General features: G+C 42.5%; 2 protein-coding genes across 2 annotated transcripts; both read left to right on the plus strand.

Annotated features, from left to right (window-relative positions):
- The first annotated feature begins 2001 nt into the window (after positions 1 to 2001).
- Positions 2002 to 6356, plus strand: IFNLR1 (interferon, lambda receptor 1). The gene is made up of 7 exons (XM_009332138.1): positions 2002 to 2059; positions 2753 to 2876; positions 3146 to 3327; positions 3742 to 3884; positions 4436 to 4592; positions 5090 to 5214; positions 5439 to 6356. The coding sequence occupies exons 1-7, from the start codon at positions 2002 to 2004 to the stop codon at positions 6354 to 6356; spliced, it is 1707 nt and encodes a 568-aa protein (XP_009330413.1).
- A 4678-nt stretch (positions 6357 to 11034) lies between these two features.
- IL22RA1 (interleukin 22 receptor, alpha 1) lies at positions 11035 to 18474 on the plus strand. The gene is made up of 7 exons (XM_009332189.1): positions 11035 to 11231; positions 13426 to 13558; positions 14286 to 14467; positions 15639 to 15823; positions 16300 to 16435; positions 16670 to 16791; positions 17446 to 18474. Exons 1-7 carry the CDS (start codon positions 11189 to 11191, stop codon positions 18472 to 18474), a joined length of 1830 nt encoding a protein of 609 aa, XP_009330464.1. The 5' UTR covers positions 11035 to 11188.
- Positions 18475 to 20296: the final 1822 nt, after the last annotated feature.

Consider the following 20296-nt stretch of genomic DNA (forward strand, 5'->3'; position numbering starts at 1 on the left):
GTTTGCTGCCAACAGCACACTTGTTTTCTTGTTTTTCCTGGGACAGGTTCTCAGTCATGCCAAAATCAGGGGGAGTTTTGCCACAGAGTCCGGTGGAGCCCAGATTTCAGGGCTGATGTTTCACGGGAAACAATGATGATGATAAGATTCACCTCTTGCAAACGCTTACTAAAAATCACATGTCATCTTTAAGAGAAGCTGCCTGAGGGCTCTTAGCAAGACCTTAATGAGACTGGCCCTAAAATTGCTTCCTATTTTGTTCAGGCTGCTACAGCAAGCCTAAGAGCCATGTGTTGGTACGACCTCTGCAGTTCTGATGCTGAAGGGGGATAGACCTAGGACCCTCCAGATGCTTAGCTTCGTTTTTTTCCTTATAAAGGATTATAGTTCTTTTTGCATGAGAAAGAGAAACTTCATAGAAATTAAACAGAGGTAGCAAAACAGCCAAGGAACAAGAAAAGTACTGGTAATAGAAGCCCATGATAAGAAGAAATGGAGATTTTTTGAGAAAGTTGTGACTGAAGAAACTTGTAACTGCATCTCCTCCTATGGCTTGAATGGTACCACGTTCAGGGAAATGAGACATTTGATACCTTCCTGGTAAACGTACAAGCTTTTGCCAATACAAATCCCAGCTCCATCGGCTCTTCTCCTGCTTATACCCAGACTTGACATTCACAGGTAGAGCAACGGGCTGTCTGCTGGGCTTGGTGAGTTTTCCACCTGGGGAAGACCTAGAAAAGCCCCTTTTCTCTATGCTGGCGTTACCTTCTGTGTGATGACTTCATTGACCCATTTCCTTTCCTCATGGCACGGGCCTGGATGTGATTGTGATGGGAAGAGCAGGAGAGTAGACGTGGCAACCAAACAGCAAGACTGATCGGGCTATTTTTCCCCCTTCTCTCTCTGTGCACAGGATGCAATGGCACAGCTATTCCAAGCACATACGCCTGGGCACATCGTTGTACTTGGCTGAACCAGAATGTCTCCTGCTATGTTTCTGATACACGCAGAACAAAACTGCTGTCTCCATGACTTTGCTTTAGGAAGACACGAGGCTGTAACATACAGCAGCAACTTAGGAACGGAGCTTTGCCCCAGGAGAGCTCTGGAGTTTAAAGGTACCGCATGCTGAAAACACAAACACCTCGAGAGTTTCATAGCTGTAAATGCCAAGGCCAACAGCCAATGTGCTCATCGATCAGGCAGTGCAGGGGCCAAGAACCATCCATGTGTTGGCACAGTCCTGGCAACTGGTCATGATCTTGACTGATACTTTTGGGCTGATGACAAATAATTGATAAGGGGTAACTAAGGTACAAGGAAATTGCAGCACTGGCATTCAACAGAGCCACAGGATTTATCAGAAGGATCCACGCCCTTTCATTCGCCCACACTGTGTATGGGGCAGATCCCTGTCCCGTTTCTGCACTTTACTTCCCCCATCTGTAAAGTGGAGTAATTCCCCAACTTCTGAAAAACATAAATTAAGAGAAAATCCTTGATCTCTTGTGAACACAAGACTATCATAATATCACATACTACTGACTGATTACTGTTTTTTATTATTGCTAGGTTATTATCAGATATCTCATGCAGTAAAACCTTATTTGATTTCTATTAATATTTCACAGCCACACAGGTAAATTCCAAAGGTCAATTTTTTAATGAGGTGCCTCACAAGATAAGGCTCGCACTGTTTTACTGTGTTCCTTTTGCACGTAGCCTGTGACAGAGATTAGTTCTGTTACACTGGAGGGCGTAGTACTGCAATCTTTACAACATTTTTCGTTCATCAAAAGCACTCTCACATCTGCTCCTTTCCCAGTTCAATGTGCAGTGCTATATTTGGGCCGTACCAGGAAGTGAGGCTGTGCACATGTGTGCAGTTCATTAACTGCACGCTCCTCCATAATTCACACAACTTAATACAAGAAAACAACATGATGAAAAGGTAGCAAGAAAAGAAATATATTACAAGTGGAAAAGTTCTGCTTCGGCATGTCTACCTGGAAAGTCAGAGTCCTGATGGCACTGTGCTTCTTGAGGCAGACTAGAGGTATGGTACAGCTGTCTTCTTTGTTACTTTTCATTTCACTATGCTATGTGGCTTTGCTTGTAGGAGGAAAGACATATACAGGTAAATTTTAAGCAGTTTAAATGGGAATGATTCACATAAAGTGAAATATTCCACTGTAAAGAACTGGCAATTTAAAATCTGTCTGTAGAATGTGTCTTGTTGAAGGCTAGCGATGTACTTATTTACCTATCACAAACAGTAAGTACCAGGAAAGTCCAAGTGGCAGGCCTGCGTGCTGCATCTCCTGTGTTCGTGGTAGGATCTGCCTTTGAAGAATTGGGATTGAATGAGTGGTGTGAGCCGGCTGTGTCTGCCTCATCCAGGGGCTACAAGGTGGGAGCGCAAGGGAGTCAGGTTGGAGTTTGTGGGGTTGTAAACTAGGTCACAGTGAAATCCAGTGAGACCATGGGGGAAGCCACCCAAATTTTAGAATAGGATGGTTCACACAAACGTAGGTCCTAATTCTAAAAGCTGTTGAGATGAAGATGTTTTATAAGAGATGAGGAAAACATGACTACATCACAGACATACCAATTCCATAGCCAATTTCCAGTCTTAAATGAACTGAGCTGCTCTGCCCCAAATTTTGAAACCACCTTGGTCAAAACCAGGTGATATTTCCTATCCCCAAAGATATTTTAAATCATTCATGCAATTTTCTCTTCCAATCAGGTCATGTTCAACTTCCCCCTCCTCAAAATGTTACATTACTGTCAAAGGATTTTGACATGATTTTGACATGGACTCCAGGAGAAGGCTCTCCACCAGATGTGACATACACTGTGAGGTATGAAAGGTAAGCGCTTACAAAGGATGTCTGACTGAAAGTATGGCACAGGGCAAACATCTGTGCATGTATATTAATCAATGTCATTATGATCAGTGACCTGGCTGCGTCCTTTCACCTTTCACCTTTCACCAAAACCAATCCTTATCCGTCTGGAAAGTGCTCCAAACTCTGAGCAAGATTCGGTACCCATCCTCCAAAACACTTCCTTCTCTTGCTCTATCAATTATAATAAAACAGCATGTTTAATGTTATGGTGTGCTTGTTTCTTCTTTTAGCCAGGAACGGATGGACAAATGGATAAAGGTTCCTCATTGCAAAAATATTCGCAGTACCTCTTGCAATCTGACTTGTGTGCTTCCAAACTTCTTTGTTAAAGTCCGGGCTCGAGTAAAAGCTGTTTCTGGACGATTCCAGTCACCATGGGTAGAATCACAGTTCAAGGAATACTATTTGGATGGTAAGTGTCTGTTAGGTTACAGCCTGGGTGAAAGGACATCCCAACAACAGTGTTGGCATGAGCAAACTAGTAGACCACACACCACAGAAAGAGAAACAGTAACAAGCAGCTTTATGAATGACAGAGATTTGAGTGAGCACAAACAACAATGAGCCATGATCATTTGAAAATAAATTTTGTAGCAGGTGTCAGAATTTGTTCATCAATGCTCTAGGTGAACAAACTGGTTTCAAGCTTTCCACATACCAGTGGGGGTATGTTAGATAAAAAAGAGGTATTCCTTTGCCTTCCTCCTTCCTTCATGTCTATCACAAATAACAGTTAGAAGTGTAGACCGGTCCACAGAAAAGCATTACTTCTGTGAAGCTAAGACACAAGCAAGCACTATTCTTATGTCTGATCACTCAATTACAGTGGAACTGGCTCCCCCAGTGCTAAATGTGAATGTAAAGAAGAACTTAATCCATGTGAATGCCTCCTTCCCTTTGGCCACCTGTGTGGAGAGTTTCTCTTGGATGTATGACTTGAACCTTTGGGAAGCTGGATCTGAAGACAAGGTCAGTAAAAGTGGTACTTCTTAGATGAAATGGAGGAACGATGCCCAGCTTGAATTGAAATAGCTTCAAATTTCTGGGCAGGGAGGGACTGGATCCAGGGCCTGGAGAAACTGAAATGGACAAACCAGAGTTAAACCAAAGACAGAGGAAAGAAGTAGATGTGTGTGAGTGCATCCTTATTTTATTGGTGGTTCCCTTTCCTATGCTATTCCTGTTTTTATCAGGAAGATGTGATGGGGAGGCTACACTATAGTCAGTATAATAGGGCAATATCTGAGGTTTAAAACAACTAGTTCAGGTACTGCTAACAGCATGCCATGGCGGCACAGAGCACAGCACGAGCTGGAAATCCCACCCTAGATCCATAAGCGCTAGGAAAGATGCTTGCTACAAACAGCAAGCAAGACATGAAGTGTCTCTCCATGCACCTTCCAACCACTGGAGCCACACAACATGATGAAGAGAATCATGGGCTAAAAAGGTAGAGAAACACCACTCAAATAATGAAAGAATCATCTTTCCAACTCTCTGTTCTTTTTGTTTCTAAACAGAAGCAATACGAAGGTATCTTTAGGAAGAATACAGTGACTATCGACACCACTGCACTTAGAGGCAACTACTGTTTAAGTGCCAGATCTTCCTTCCAAAGCATTGACTTCAAGCGCAGCAAATTCTCCCAACCAGTATGTGTGCTATTAAACCACAAAGGTATGTCCCTGTTGAGAAAAGGATGTGGTGAAACATCAAATGGGATTAGGGCAAGTCAAACATTTCCATCAAAATTAGCTTTCAACGAAAAAAAATGTGCTTCCTGTTAAATGGATTGGTTGGATATCCTAGTGAAAGGTGTCTGCTTTCTATAGAAACGTTTTCATTTAAAAAATCCAACCCTGAAATATTTCCTGAAAATCCTGAAATGTTCTACTTGAGTTACGCTCACAATGAAATTTTGGGAATATTCAAATTTCTCCTGCATTTTACCTGCTCCAGGTAAGGCACTGGCTGGTATCAATGTTCATTTCTCTCTGTGACTGTGACTTAGATCTTAGGCAAGCCTGTTATCCTTTCTCTTCATTTGTAAAATAAGGATCTTGAGCCTAACATTTTCTGAGATTTCTGAAAGAAAAGCTGAGTATAATAGCCCATTATTAGCATAAAATATACCACCAGCAGGAGATTATTTTTGTCTTTTTCTTTTTCAGCAGTGGAATGGAAGTTCCCATTTTCTGCCATGATCCCTGTGTTTGTCCTCCCCATCCTTCTGACAAGTGCCTTCATCATCTGCTTGCTGAAACAAGATGCTAAGCGAAAGAAGATGCCTCATGCTTTGGTATGGCCCAAATGCTGGGGTCCCCTCCTGACTCAGTCTTGCTGATTTTCAGAGGGTAACTGCGGAGGAGTGGGGGAGTTGCATGGGCTCTGCGCTTCTCAGTTTTGCATTCAAAAGTCCCTTTATAAGTAAGCTTTGATTCTGGCATGTCCTATATCCAAACTTTTCTTTAAAAAGCATCACTAACTCACTGATCTGTGTGTCTTGTTTCTCTTCGCTGGTAGGATTTATCTCATTTAAAAGCTGCTGGACCAGCCTTTCACTGTGAGCCCAGTGAAAAGGAATTCTTCAGGGACTCTCTTATCTGCACAGAGAAGCCAAAGTCACAAAGGAAGACAAACAAAACTTTAGCAAGAAACAGCCTACCATGGATGGCTTCTTTCCTCTCATCATCATCATCATCATCAGAAGAAGAGGAGGAAGAGGAAGAAGAGAGCAGTACTTTCATCCCATACACTGAAATGCCTCAGTTTCCAAAGAGACATCTCATCTGTCAACCATCCAGAACAGCTCAGGAGGAAACTAGCTTGGACTCTGGATCTGGAGGTCTCTCTGTGGATAGTGAATCTGTGCTTGACCTAAGTACCTTGGGTTTTTCGTTCTTTCCAATAAGAAAGAAAGAGGTGGACACCTCAGGATCCCAAGGAAAGGAGAAGGCATCCCTTTCTCACAGTTCCTCTTTGGGAAGAATATCCCTCACTGAGGTGAGATTCCCAGGTCCCAGGGAACATGGACAGCATGATACAGACAGGGATGAATGCCTGGAAATGATCCCGCTTCAAACACTGATGGATGGGATTTGTGCCAAACTTCCAGCCGATGAGCACTACCTGCATAGGAAGGCTCATCATTTCACCAAGTATTACCAGAAACCAGTAGTTGATCTGCATGTCCAGATCGGTGAGATATCACAGCTCAGTGAGGATCCCAGCACTGAGCTGCTCATTTCCTTTCAGACATTACAAGTGGCAGAAGATGAAGGTATTGCAAGTGACTGTGACAGCGATAATTTTACAGAAGGGACACCTCCTGCATCCACGGTGCTAAGTGACGCATTTGAAACTTCAAATATGGAGGAAAAATATGATCAAAAGTTTAAATTCAAAGGCTACGAGCACACACATTACCTGGGAAGGAGCTAGAGTACCCTAGCAGTTCTGTGGCATGCCTGGAAAATGCTAGATAGCTCCAGATATCCAGACAAGGATACCTAAACAAGAACAAGGACAAATAACTGATAGCGGTGCTTTTTGTATTTATTCACCTAGACAGAGTTTTTTCTACTGATGTCTGGCCTATCAAGGCATATGGCTTTAGGGACACAAAAGGTATATTTTTACTGCTAAGTAACTAACGTACGTTCACCATCCCTCTGTACAAGTACAGCTGTGATAAGGTGTTAGGGCTCTGGTATGAGGCACACTATTCGAACCCAGCCAGGGGTGAGGCATGCAGTGATAACTAACTCATGTAGGTGTCACACAGCAAACACGCAGTGCCTTGTGTTCACTTGAGACTTCAGAGCAAGGTAACTTTTACATGTGAGTCATGAAAGGCAAAAACACCTCTGAGACAGCAAAAACACAACCTGGACCTGCGTGAAACCATCAGCTGGGTTCTGAAAACACAGTGTGTTGTGCCTGCATGTTGATTTTGAGCCAGGATGAACTGCTAATGTTACATTTGCTTCTCTGTAACTGCACAAGAAACTGCACCCCTGCTTGACTGGAAGTACCTTACAGAGACATTTAACAACCTTTGCTTTTTGTGGGATGAAAAGATCTACACCTCAACCAAGAGAGATCACCTTCTGTGTTTCAACAGAGCAAACTGAAGTCAAAGTGATAAACGTGCAGCATGTTTGTTTATTTATTTATTTTTGGTTTTGTTTGGTTAAGTATACAAGTATACTTATTGACACTGAAATTCCCCCTGCTGTGCAGAATGTCTGAGAGCTGCTTTATGCAGAGGCAATAATATTTTGATATATAACTCTGTGTGTGTGTGTGTTTTTATGTTTCCCAGAACTACAAAGGGTGACTGCAGCTCATTCTGAAAAACATTACATTTTAAAACAGGACTTAATCATGGGCTTCCCATGCCTAATGCTTTGGTTTGAGTGGAATCCCATGAGACTTCCCAGCCAGGTTTCCTTCTGGGTCACTGAAAGACCAGGACTGTGACCATCTCTCTGAGCAAAGAATCAAATCAGAAGTCCACCAGCAAAAGGCACAGGAGAGACAAGGCCTCTCTTCACTGGTCAGTACTGACCTTTTCAGTGTATTTTTAATTTGCACTCTTTACATCTCACAGGAACATACTCTCCCATTTTATTCCAGTAAAAGGACACATAGAAAAGCAAAGCATTAAAGGAAAGAGGGAGACACGCATAGCCATTCTGTGCATTCAGAAAGAGTTGTCTCAGATGAGGGAAGGGTGTTGATGGAGGGTATTAAAGCTGACATCTTCAGAGAATCAGAACATCAGAAAGAGGTAGAGGGTGATAGGAGGGGTTGGGAACTGCTTTGAAAGAGGAAAGCAAGATGTACTAATTAAGGTCCTGAACTAAAGTAAAAAGGGGAGGTGTAGAAAAGATTCATCAACTAGAATTTTCCTTTTTTTCCTCACCTGTCCTCCGCAAAGTGTCCTTAGGTACATAGAATCATAGAATCATTAAGGTCGGAAAAGACCTCTAAGATCATCGAGTCCAACCGTCCACCCAACACCCCCATGCCCACTAAACCATGTCCCTAAGCGCTGCATCTACATGTCTTTTAAATACTTCCAGGGATGGTGACTCCACCACTTCCCTGGGCAGCCTGTTCCAATGCTTAACCACTCTTTCAGTAAAGAAATTTTTCCTCACGTCCAATCCAAACCTCCCCTGGCGCAACTTGAGGCCATTTCCTCTCATCCTATCACTAGTTACTTGGGAGAAGAGACCGACCCCCACCTCGCTACAACCTCCTTTCAGGTAGTTGTAGAGAGTGATGAGGTCTCCCACATCCTGCATTGTAATCCCTCCTCTTCATTTAGAAAGATATAGATCATCTAAATACAATCACCACCCATTTTCTTGTGCAATCAAGGAAAAATCCCCAGGCTTTGAGTTACAGGAAGCTCTGAAGTTGTGTAACCTCTACAAAATTATTTTGACATGTCACAGCTCTGCAAACAGAGCCTGGGATCACTTCTTTGTCTTGTCCAGCTTTTCTCAGGATGGAAGCTGGCAGAAAGGCTGCAGGTCAGGTGAGCTGTACTGGTGGAGGCAGCATCCCGCTTCTCCATGTTTTCTTTCACCAGGGCTTGAGACCTGCTTTCCACTGCAAAAGGGTCAGGGACGACCAGAGCACAGTGCCCCCTCTTCCAGAGCAATTGGTCCATACCTTACTTAACAGTTGTAGCTGTGTAATGAGAAAAGCAGCTCTCCCCTCTCGTTGGAAGAGGTATGACCCAGTCAACCAAAAAACCTGGACATTGCTCATCTACTGGATAAGTGCAAGAGCTGGAATCAAATCTCCTACATCCCTGGATCAGCAGTCACCAGGCTTCATGCAGTCCTCACAGAGTGGAGCTCTGCAGTCTGAGCCCTGCAGCAGCTCAGAGGAGATAATCACCTTGGTCTTTTTGGCCTTAATCTACTATCTTCACAAATCTCTGGCACGCAAGATTTTTCTCCTCTTTCCCAAGCTGTGCCAAGTTATAAGCAGAGTTCCATGAAAAATCTGTGTTACGAACCTCCCAGTCTGTTTTTGTCCGTAGGAACTAACTTCTGACATAGGCTCAGGCTCTACAGTTTGGAAGTTGAGAGCCAAGTGTTTAATTTTAAACTTGGAATCAGACTTTTGGAGATCTTCAGGTACCTAAAGATTCAGAGAGGTGTTTCCTGGGCTATTCAAAAGGTAACATCTCTCTAGAAATAAGTTTTAAGTTATATTCTCTAAACTAAAGTCTCAGGTGCACTACAATTTCCCTCACCTCTGCCCTATCATGTGTCATCACACAGTAGAAGCATGAGGCAGTGACGTGAGGGAAGGAAAAAAATGGAAATACTTTAGCAAGCTATTCAGGAAACACCCTAACAAAGAGTTGTACTTAATTAGATGTAGCCCGTATTGGTGGATAGGTGTGTCTTGTTTAATAAACCTGTGAGGCTTCTGCATTTGTCCAAGTGAGATGAAAAAGACAAAATAACAGCGATGTATTGGTGGCATGGTTTGAAGCATATAGCCCCGTTAATATCGAAGCAGGGCAGGGAATAGAAACAACTTCAGGAACAGAAAATCCATGTGATTAAGAGGTAAGCAGAAGGGGTAGTAATTTCTATCACGTTCGGCCACAAGGATAGAATAGTGAAAGTAGTGTGCTTTCAGCTTCAGAAGCACGCATGGTTTGTATTTTGATTAAACTGGCTGCAGGTGTGATGTTGCTTATGGGATTCACTTGTAATACTAAGAAAAAAATCTAGCATTTAGGAACTTTAAATAGGCTTTAGACAATATAAGAGCACTGCTCGTAAGGAATTTGTCTAATGCACAGTTGTCCTATGTGGTTTAGGGCAGCTATTTCTGTTAAAGCTTTTCTAGACCTGAAGTGATCACGATTTGAACAGTGCTCAGTGCTCAGAAGGACAGTGCAGTTCATTTTGCTTTGGTGGAACCTCAGCTTTATGCAATGGTCCAGTTAGTCCTAGGCAAAACCGAGTACTGAGGACAGGACTTCCCCATTTTGTGAACAATTATGACCATGGAATAAAGTAAGCCAGAGAAATAAGCCAGGGAGGTTATCCAGTTTGTGTCAAGGCAATAGCTATACTATAAAAATTCAAAAGCAGTGGCTAAGGGAGTTTCCTAAGGCTCAAACGCAGGCTGTATGTGTGAAGCTTTCTCCGCTTAGGACATCTTGGGTAAAATAAGCAGCATGCAGCTGTACCAGTTCTTCAGATGTTATACACATCTGGTGGTTCTAAATCTGCATCTCCTGAAGACAGGCAATTAGTTTTCACTTTTGACCAAAGAAGGAAATGTCTCTCCCTCTTCTGAGAAAAGCCTGAAAATGTAACTTAACAACACCCTAAAAAACTAAGAACACTATGGAAAAGGAACTGTATCTCTTTCTTGTTTAGATTTCATACAAACTCCCCGTTCTTACCATATGGCATTCATGGTACTCAGAACAGAGCCTTATATTGTAAGCAGCCACAAAAATAAACTGTAGATCTACAGTGGTCTCTGAGAAAAGCCATGGGACAGCACGTGCTCCTCCTATTGAAAGGCTACCTCCTTTCTATGTCAAACGAGAGAACCTCTGCAGCCACCTGGTACTGCAGAGTCATGGCAGACTGAGGACCTCATGCTCTGCCCAGTACGCAGCAGGGCTACATGCTAGTCATGTGGCTCCCATCCAAGGCCAGTATGAGCAGTTGAAGAGCTTAAAAACCAGTGAACTGGCTGACTTTCATTTTAAGAAAGTATTCGAAGGCATTTCTTAAGGAAATAGGTGTCTTGCTTGCAGCAGTTATAAAACCAACTATGTGCACAGCACTAAGTTTTAATTTCTAGAGTTTTAACAAGTCAAAGTTACCTGACCAGAAAAGCAAGCCCCAAAACTGAGAAACCTCAGTGAGGGCTTTCAGGCAGGAAGCTCGCTATCAGCAAAATGCTATTTGGCTCTCTTTCAAAAGCTGTGGATTTTCTAAGCTTCTGGCTCATGCACCTTTGTACAGTTAGGTGTGCACACTGAGACAGGGAGAGGTGCTCCTGTTGTCACTCTTACATTCTCTCTTACACATGCGCACAGATCTTTACCTGATGATTTCAGATCCAAATGCAGGTGGGACAGTAGCTCTGCAGCCTGTTACTGGGCAACAAATCCAACCTGGCCTCACAAACAAGAACTTAGCTCTTGTAAAAGGTGATTCACCTGCACACAGAATCAACTGTCTGCTCTCCCAGCCCAGCTTGCATAGTCATTCATGAAGCAATTTCTGATCGTCTTCGCTGTATTTTCAGTGGTCGGTAAGTCCTGACTTCTTTCCTATCACTTATAGTGGTTGTTTCTGCTTGATCCTGTAGTATGGGAGGTAGTTCAATCATGTTTACTGAAAAAAGACGTAAAGAATGAGCTGTTGTCTGAGGTTGTTCAAAAGCTCTCTTCTGTGTTGCTCTCTCCTTTTAAAACTTTCAAAGTACTATTGGTGTGCTCAGTGCTTTAAGGATTAGTAGGGAGAAGAAAAGATTCCTTCACTTCAAAGTGTTTGCCACTGATGTGTTACAATACAAATCCTACAGGAGTAAAGGATATTCACTGCCTTCAGGGGGCTTTGGATCAGTCCCCCTGTGTCTTAAGCAGAGACACAAATGAATACAAGAACAGCCCTGATTTTAAAAGAGGTACAAACAAATAATGTATCCCTAAAAGCCATTTAATCCTACTCCAGATGTGGCAAACTCACTCCTGGGTGAATCAAGGATAAACTTGCTGTTTTCAAATGCCAGCTTTTCAGCAAGCAACCTTAGCACTCATCTGCTCTTATGTCCGTGATCTTATACTGTAGGGAAGGCGCCTTCAGAAACTTCTAAAACAGAGGGACTGTCACACTGTGAAATACCCTGGTTTTTCCCTGCCCACGCTTGACTGTGCTTGCATTACACTACTTTGCATAACTATGTTTTAGTATGGATAAATGTGGGAAGATGGATATCCTGCTTCTGATATGATCAGAGTATTGGTGACTCAGTTTCCATGGTGCCCAGACAGGGAAACCCACCCACGTTATACAGACTGCTGCATTTCTGCCTCCTCAGGTAGACTGTGTTGAGCCTTGCATGAGCAGAGGCAAGTATTGAACTGCAGAGGAGGTCAGGACAAAATTTTAACTAGACTGCAATCCATTTCTGCATTGCTTCCCTGCCAAAATGCCATACACAACAAAACAGAACTGGATCTATGTCTTTATGCCTAATTCTCTTCCTACACGGCTAGTTTAAACTGCTGACACTCAGTTCCCCTCCACAGAGGCAGGTGGAGGGAAAGTTTGGAGTGAGGATCCAGGAACTGGTGTGGTTTAGTCCCTGCTCTACCACAACTGCTCAATGTGATCTTGCCCAAGTCACCCCTATTCTGGTCCTTAGTCTTCCCATCTGTAAAACTTTTACTTGCTTATCACACCATTTTTTCGGGGGGGGGGAGGGAAGGGGGGGAGGTGCTCATTGATTTTGAGTGTCCATTTACAAACACCATAATGGGACTGTTCATTTTCAGCAAGTGCAGGCTGAAGCCCATGCAAGTTCAAGGTGTTTATCAATACTGCAAACCAAGAGTTGAGTAATGTATAAATTATCTATCTTTGAGGATGTGTCTATAATTCGAATTTACAGAGCTTATCAGGTCTGAAGGTTACTCTCCAAGTTAGGTCTTGTGAATCAGCCTTGAGAAAATTTTGCACTGTGTGTTCTCATGACAGGAGAGAGCCAAGTCTCTAGGACAGTCTTCTGCAATGCCTGCTCATAAGCCAGTTTGCTGCAGATGGATCATGGTGGTATTCTGCTCTACAGAGGCAGCTCAGAGCAGGGGCATGTTTGTCATTTCTGCTTACTAAAGCCAGAACCCATCCTCCGTGGGGAAGAGGCAGAGGGCTCAGAAAGCAGGGAGCTGAGCGAGTTGTTTGCCTTCACCCTGGCACACCCAGATCAGAGTCCAGAGTCGCTCTGTACAGGCAGTCTCCATCCAGTAAAACACGGAGCACAAGAGGTTCATGACAGTCACATCCTCAGTGATGTGAAACTGATCTCAGCGTATTACTTCCCTGAGCATGGGCAGAAAGCAGAGACATTCATAAACATGAATCTAACTTTGAAAACAGGTTGTTGTTCTTAGTTTTCCAGCCATTGAACTGCTTTAAAAGAAACCTGATAAGGAACTCAAAGATCCTCTTTCTGACTCTGAGTTTTTGAAGTCTTTCTGTAAAAATTCCTGACCTACATTTTTTTGCGATGAGTCAACAATCTGTAAGGCGTATACAGTGATGTGTGCACGGTTTGAATTCCTGTTCTGTTCAAGCTTCTGCTTTGCAGCCCATCTCTAGCAAACTGAAATTGGCATGCCTGATATTTCTGTTCACTACAAGGCTGAGCAGCATTGGACCCATATTCATCTGGGGGCTGAGATGCCAGAATATGCATTTTAATACTAGTTTCTTTGCTCCCCTAGGCATTGTGACTACAGAGAGGTCATCATGTCTGAAACGTGCAGCATTTTCTTCTATAAACTTTGAGAACATCCTGACATGGGAAACTGAAGCAGATATTCCCCCTGGCACTGTATTTGATGTCCAATATAAACAGTATGTGAAGTTTGCTTCTTTTTGGAGTTCTGTTGTTCTTAGGGCCACTGTTCTCAGAGAGAGAAGGGCTGAGAAAGAAAAGTAGGTGTTGCTGTTTCTGCTGCTTGTTTTACTGTTACGGAAATGGTTCTGCTTAGACAAGAACTCAATAAAGGACAGGATTATTTAAACTGGTTGATGGTGCTCAATTAAGCAAATACTTTTACATATTGGGTTGCCAGCTTTACTCCATTACTGAGCTATTTTTTGCCTTCAGCAACTTCCTTCTCGCTATTCTGTAGTTTCCTCACCTGTAAATACAGGTAATAGCAATTGTCTTCCTCTGGTTCAGTCACTAGAGCTAAGAGAAATCAAACCAATGCTACACACTAGCTTTGTTGCCTTTTGGTAAGCCTGCAAACTCTCCCATGAACTTGTATGCAACCATTCAGTGCCAGAGCTGGGCAAAGAACCCCAGAGTGCTGACTCGCAGGACGCTCCTGTGTGTGCCTTGAAATAAGCTGCACTTCCTCAAGGCGATATCCCCGCAGAAGCCATCAATGGGAACAGATTAAGGGCTGCAGTCCAGGGGAAGTTTCTTTGCCATTACATTCCCTGCCACTTGGTAATTGCAATAATGAATTTAAGAACTACTAACAGTTAGCAAAACAGCCTGTTTGGATCATTCTGGAGAAGCGTTGTATTGCATCTGTTCTACCAACAGACTAAAAGCTTTTTTTGTCCTAAGGTACGGAGAAAAATCCTGGCTTAACAAGCGTGAGTGCCAGAGTATCACGAAGCCTTTCTGCAATCTCACTTGTGAAACAGAAAACATCACAGAGCATTACTACGCCAGGGTGAGGGCCACTGGCCAGAACTACTGCTCCTCCAACTGGGTGCGCTCAGAAAGATTTGAACCCAGAAAAGAGAGTACGTACCGCTGCTGAAATCTGTTAAATCCTGGTTGCTAGGAATTCATTCCAAGTCTCACTGATGTTTAGGACAGCATTTCCTCTAATCTCAGTATTGCAAGACTCTGTGCTTGAAGTGAAGGCCTGAAGAAGGCTTGTTATTGGGCAAGGAGGCAAATGAGCAAATGGGCAGGGCCTCCCCTGAGGTCTGACACCAAAGAGGGATTAGAGGAGAAAAGGAAAAGCCAGATGTCCTTGAAGGAAGACCTGCTATTAAGGCTGATGAGAGGCAGAAGGAAACTAGTAAGAGACATGATGGGCAACCTGAGGACAGCCAGTAATAAAGTCATAGAAGCTATGAAATGTGAACTCCTGAAAATCAGGATAAGCAACCAGACCAATGGATATTTAATGTTCCCAACCCCTAAGTGAGCTCTACTGTAGACATAAAACATAGCCTTTGGCAATTCTTTTATTGGCTCTGTGACTAAAATTTTCCCACTGCATATTTGTCAATAATTCAAGGTGGCATTAGCAGTCAATGATTATGAAAAGCCTTCAGATCTGTGCATGGAATAAGCTATGAAACAGCCATAAGTTGTTTTGATCATTAAACATTCACTTTTCATTGCAGCATAAGCATTAGCACCCACGATGAGGTGATCCTATCCCCCAGAGCCATTCTTTTCAGTTTGATGTTTTTAAGCTACATGGCTTTGGAGGAATACTGAATGCTACTTTTAAATTTGCTGTTATAGATTGGGTTAAACTGAAGATAAGTGTAGATACAAAAGAGCTGAACTACTCTAAAGACAAAATGTGATGTAGGGTGGGAATAGGAATTCAGGTAGCATTTAACTGAGTGCGCTGTGGTGGGATTTCACACTCATCATCACACACGCATGAAGGAGGATGTCCCTATGCAGGACAGCAAAGCAACATGGAAGCAGTGAGAATTTCTAGGGACAAACACTGGCTAAAGGTGGCAGAACCCTGAGGGAAGACAGTACCTCCAGTTGCCTGATTTTTCCTATGCTCAGTGAAATATGGCTCAAATACTTTTCTGTATATAAACAGAGGTAATAATTTACAGTGAGTCTGGGGTGTGTGTATAAGATGTGTATAAGATGATCTGATAATGTATCAGCTTTAATCTTAACAGCTGACACTTAGTCTTCTGTCTTTTCTAGCTATTATTGGAGCACCAGAAGTGGAGTCTATTCCTTATGTACGGTCCATAAAGTTTCTTATACGGTCCCCCTATACTCCACTGAGAGGTGAGGATGACCGCCAGCTAACCGTAGAGGACATTTCTAGCAAATTTGGTGCTGTTGATTATCACTTAACGATATTCAACCAAAGGACACACCAAAAGGTAAAGCACAACCTCAGGCCACTAGCCCACTGACTTTTGTGAATCACATTTCGCGTGAGATGGAGAAGGACCTCAGAGCTTATACATGATGGATGAGATTTCTGATGTACAACGGAAAGTCTCAGAGTCTTTGGCTCTCAGTAGACATGAGGAACTTTAAGCATTCCTTTAAAATTCTGGAAAAGAAACTGGAGTTTCTCAGGGTACTGTATAAGTAGCAAAAAGTAAAACCGCTGGTGACTAAAAAAGAGAATGACTTAATTAGTTCAAGTCTTAAGGAACTGGAATGCAAAAATTAAATATAGTAACAGTAGAAAGCAAATTATATATTTAGAAGTCCATATATACAGAATTATTATAGTCCTATAACACCTTATTAGTAAATAAAACTTCATGCTGAATTTTGCAATCTGTTTTGGAGAAATTGTATGCAATTAATCTTTCTAAAATACAGAATTTGCCTCTATTTTAAATAGTGGACAAAGAATGAGCACAACAAAGAATTTGAAGTTTTCAACTTGGACCCAGACACTGAATATAATGGAACAGTATACATATATCTCCTCCAGAGAAGCAGCAAAGCTCAAGTATTTTGGGTTAAAACACTAGCAGGTGAGGCTGTTAACTCTGCTCATTTAAAAGTCCAGCTGGGATATTGGATACACAAAAAAGACTGATTTTCAGCTTGTATCTTGCTAAGATATTGAAGCAACACTGACTTTCCTAAGTCAAAAATCTAGTCCTATGAGGCTAGACCTATAACATAATTTAGCTAATCCCATGTAGTTTTTCTAATCCAACTCTTTGAAGCTACGTTTTCCACTTGTTCTCTTCCCCACTAACCAGACAACACATGGCTTCTCTACTGTTTTGTGGCACTCGCATTCTGTGCCGGACTGGTGTTTGCTGCAATTAGCTATGTGATCTATAGATACGTCAAGCAACACAGTGCACAGCCTATGTCTTTGGTAAGTGCTCCTGAGCCATTGCAGCAGATCTTTAAAATGCTCGCAACTATGTGCATGCACCTAAACAGCATTGCTAATTGAGGAGGATGAATGAGCAGACAAGAGCATTGTCTAGGCAATCATTGCAGACTACTGGCATTTTAGATCTGGTCATCCTGCCACAGGTAGAGAAAATTTGTTACAGGGAGTTGTAAAGTAAGACAGCAAAGATGCCTGCGGATTTGAAGAATCTTGGTTACTCTATTAAAGGAAATAAACTGTGTATAGTGTCCCTAGAGGAGAGCAGGGCTCTATACTAATATGTTAGAACAGCTTTCAAAATCACAGACCCTCAGACGTTCCCTTTTTTCTAAAATTTTCAGAAGTTTTTTAAGATTTTGGTTTCCAATTTTTAAGTGACCCACTGGCAATTTGATTTACATATTTTAGGACTGCACAGTTGCCCTAATGCATAATGAGAGACATCTGTATTCCTTTGAAGGGTCATTCCCCAGGAAGAAAAAACAGAGTTCTTTTGTCAACAGAGCAGATCCCTGTTGGTTGTTACTGGCTTTTACTGATATTTCTCCAAAGAAAATTTTAAAGAATCTAAAGCAAACCTTCAAAGTCACAGCTTCTTGTTATTAATTAATTTTTGTCTATCTACTTCAACAGGACTTCAGAGGGATTTCATCGTTCCAGCCTCTTACACTGACAGTGGAACATATTATAAAGACCATTCATTTAACCAAACCTTCACTTCTCATCCCTGAAGTGCAGTTACCACAGATCAGCCAACATGTGGACAGAGCACTGGAGCCACCATGGTCTTTCCGTCCACCAGAAACTGCCTACCAGCAACAGATGGATGTACCGACATTCCGGCTGCCCACTCAGCCACCCTGCTTGACAAGCGCCGCTCCTGCTGGTTACGCTCCTCAAATATCTGAGCAAAACATTCCTACTGCCGCATCCAGCAAAATTCTGCCCCTAACCTATGGGGTGTGTGTCAAAGGCACAGACCATGTTGACCAGAAGAATTTGCAGCCAAACCAAATGCTAAAGGAAGTTTCTCCGGATAGTTTTGTTTGTGGAAAGCTCATAACCCAGACGCTGGGCAAGAGCTGCAGCCGTTGGAATTACAAAGAACAGAGGCCAAACTTGGCATTGTGGAACAGCAGTGACACAAGAGAGTCAGTTCTCTTACAGGGGAGCCCTGGGCAAACACAGCAACTGCTGTTGCAGACTGACGGGATGGAAAGTAAAGTGCATGTATCCCAGCTGTCACTGTCTTTGCTGGAACAAGGAGGATGCTATACACAACAGACAGCAGAACTGCCACTGTTATGGTCTTCAGTGAAAGCTGACACAGACTATGTTCCAGAGAATGAATCGCTGTCATCTCTATCAGCCACCCTCCTTTTCTCAGTCGGTACTGGTAACAGCTTCTCTGGAGAGAACAATACAGAGCAGTGGATGTTGCCAGATTCATTCTCACATTCTACAAATAAACTGCAGTTCCCAGAGACTCAAGAAACAGAAATGTTAACAGCAACAAAGGAGTTAAGCTGCACAAAACTGAATAATGTTGTGTCCCAAGACACTATCTCAGACCGGGACAACGGCACTCCTCTCACTATGCTGTTCAAAGATTTAGACTTAAAAGTACTGTGGGATCAGGATGAAAACACAGAATTTTATTAGAATGAGTTAATGATATTAAAATCCAGATTATGTTTGCTTGCATGAAATAGTAGCCTACCCCGCAAACAGTGCAATGCAAATAAACATAGCTAATCTTGGATGAATTAACATGGCACAGAGTTGTCAGACTGTTTCCACCATTGTTCTGTCATGGAGATAGGTGTCTTTACTGATATAATTACCTCTTGGTATGCTGCAATACTGTATCTTTGCACTTAAATAATAGGCCTTTATTTCTTGCATATTCTTCAAATTTATTATGAATTGGACTACTTTAAAAGATGAGTTAAGGTTCAAGTTCAAATTCCAGATTCAGTTTACTGAAAATTTAGCAAAATTCACAACAGTAACTGTATTTACTCTTTACCAACACCAAAGATCCAGGTCCAAGATATATCCACCCTTTGAAGAAATTCAGGTGCAGATGTATGCCAACCTAAAAGAATTAAATGTATCACGGTACAGTAAAAGAATTAAATACATATTTGTGTTCTACCCTTGGATATATGGTTTGTGTAAAACAACAGGCTACTTCCATGAGATGGACTTTGCCTTTAAAGCAGTCATTAGAACTGTGGTAATAGCTGCTGATGCAGCAGTTCTGTGAAACTACATGTCCCTTATCCTGCTGTGCTCTTTAATGCTTGTAGAAAGATAAAGCCTTTTTCATCTCTGCAACAGATTAATGCAGTCTTGGCCCAGTTCTGACATATTTCTCAGCTGCTGCTCATTTCTTTCTCTGAAATAGTCGCACATTCTCTTCTTCCGTTGAAGTCCCCAGGGACGAAGCAGCTAGGATCACGTTCCACGTAGGCAGAAATGTGAGGATTTACGCTAATCTCAGTTCAGATCTCAATCTCAGTTTACACTAATCTCAATTCATGCACTCAGTAATCTACGGAGGAGGCTAGGGAGTTCTCGAGCTGCCTCCTCCCACCTTTCACTGACACTGTTGATGAGGACCATGCTCCATTTGCATGACAGAGAGGAGTCTACAATTGCAGAGCCCTCCTCTGCTCCTGTTACCAGCACACCCACCTCCAGGGCTGGAATGAACCAAAACCAATGTAAACTGAGAGCCAAATTCCTTTAGCACTGCACCTTTACCAAAAGCAAGCTAAATGGTATTTATTCGGGGGACAGAGGAGGCAATTATTTTTCATTAAGAGGAAAGCATAGTTCAGCCTGTTGATTTCCACTGGTGTGGTGACAAAGTGTGACTGTCTAATGACATCAGTTTTAGAGGAGAACTGAAACCATTTATAGGAATAAGCAAGGCTTTGAAGGGGATGGGGAAGTACTCACTCGAAGAGCACTGACAGAGTAAGGCTGACCAGAAGCAAAACTCAGCTGTTCTCACCATGGGTGCACTTAGGTGTTTTCTCAGTCCAGGGAAGCTGAGGCTAAAGGCTAAATTCCCCTTGCTTTGGTGTGATTTTGCAAATAAACAGTAGCCTCATGAAGTAAAGGGGTTTGATGATTCAACACAGGATTAAAGCAATAGTCTTAGGAACTTTACAGGCAAAGGTTCAGCTCCTAACTCCAGCATCAATAACAAAGCAAGCACAATGGCCATGTCATATGAGGCCAAAAGGTCGAAATGCCAGATGTGGTGAAAGGATGTCATCATACAGGGTATGAAAAGTATGAATATGTGCATGGTCTGGGCAGCAACCCGGAAGGACATTTCCATTGTGCTAGCTTTACTTCATACCATTCAGTATCAAAGGTTTTGTGGAATGTCGTTTGAGCTGTTTCATGTACTCTGTGTCCAAACTATAAACATCCAAACCAATACACACAGAAACGCTGCAGTTATAGG

This window comes from Pygoscelis adeliae, unplaced genomic scaffold (assembly GCF_000699105.1).
Source record: "Pygoscelis adeliae isolate BGI_AS28 unplaced genomic scaffold, ASM69910v1 Scaffold359, whole genome shotgun sequence".
Lineage (NCBI taxonomy): Eukaryota > Metazoa > Chordata > Aves > Sphenisciformes > Spheniscidae > Pygoscelis > Pygoscelis adeliae.

Coding starts and splice junctions, on each gene's coding strand:
- IFNLR1 (XM_009332138.1), top strand. CDS start 2,002: ATGTCTACCTGGAAAGTCAGAGTCCTGATGGCACTGTGCTTCTTGAGG. Junction 2,060..2,752: donor CTTCTTGAGGCAGACTAGAG/GTATGGTACAGC, acceptor TCTTCCAATCAG/GTCATGTTCAACTTCCCCCT. Junction 3,885..4,435: donor AAGCTGGATCTGAAGACAAG/GTCAGTAAAAGT, acceptor GTTTCTAAACAG/AAGCAATACGAAGGTATCTT.
- IL22RA1 (XM_009332189.1), top strand. CDS start 11,189: ATGAAGCAATTTCTGATCGTCTTCGCTGTATTTTCAGTGGTCG. Junction 14,468..15,638: donor ATTTGAACCCAGAAAAGAGA/GTACGTACCGCT, acceptor TGTCTTTTCTAG/CTATTATTGGAGCACCAGAA. Junction 16,792..17,445: donor GTGCACAGCCTATGTCTTTG/GTAAGTGCTCCT, acceptor CTACTTCAACAG/GACTTCAGAGGGATTTCATC.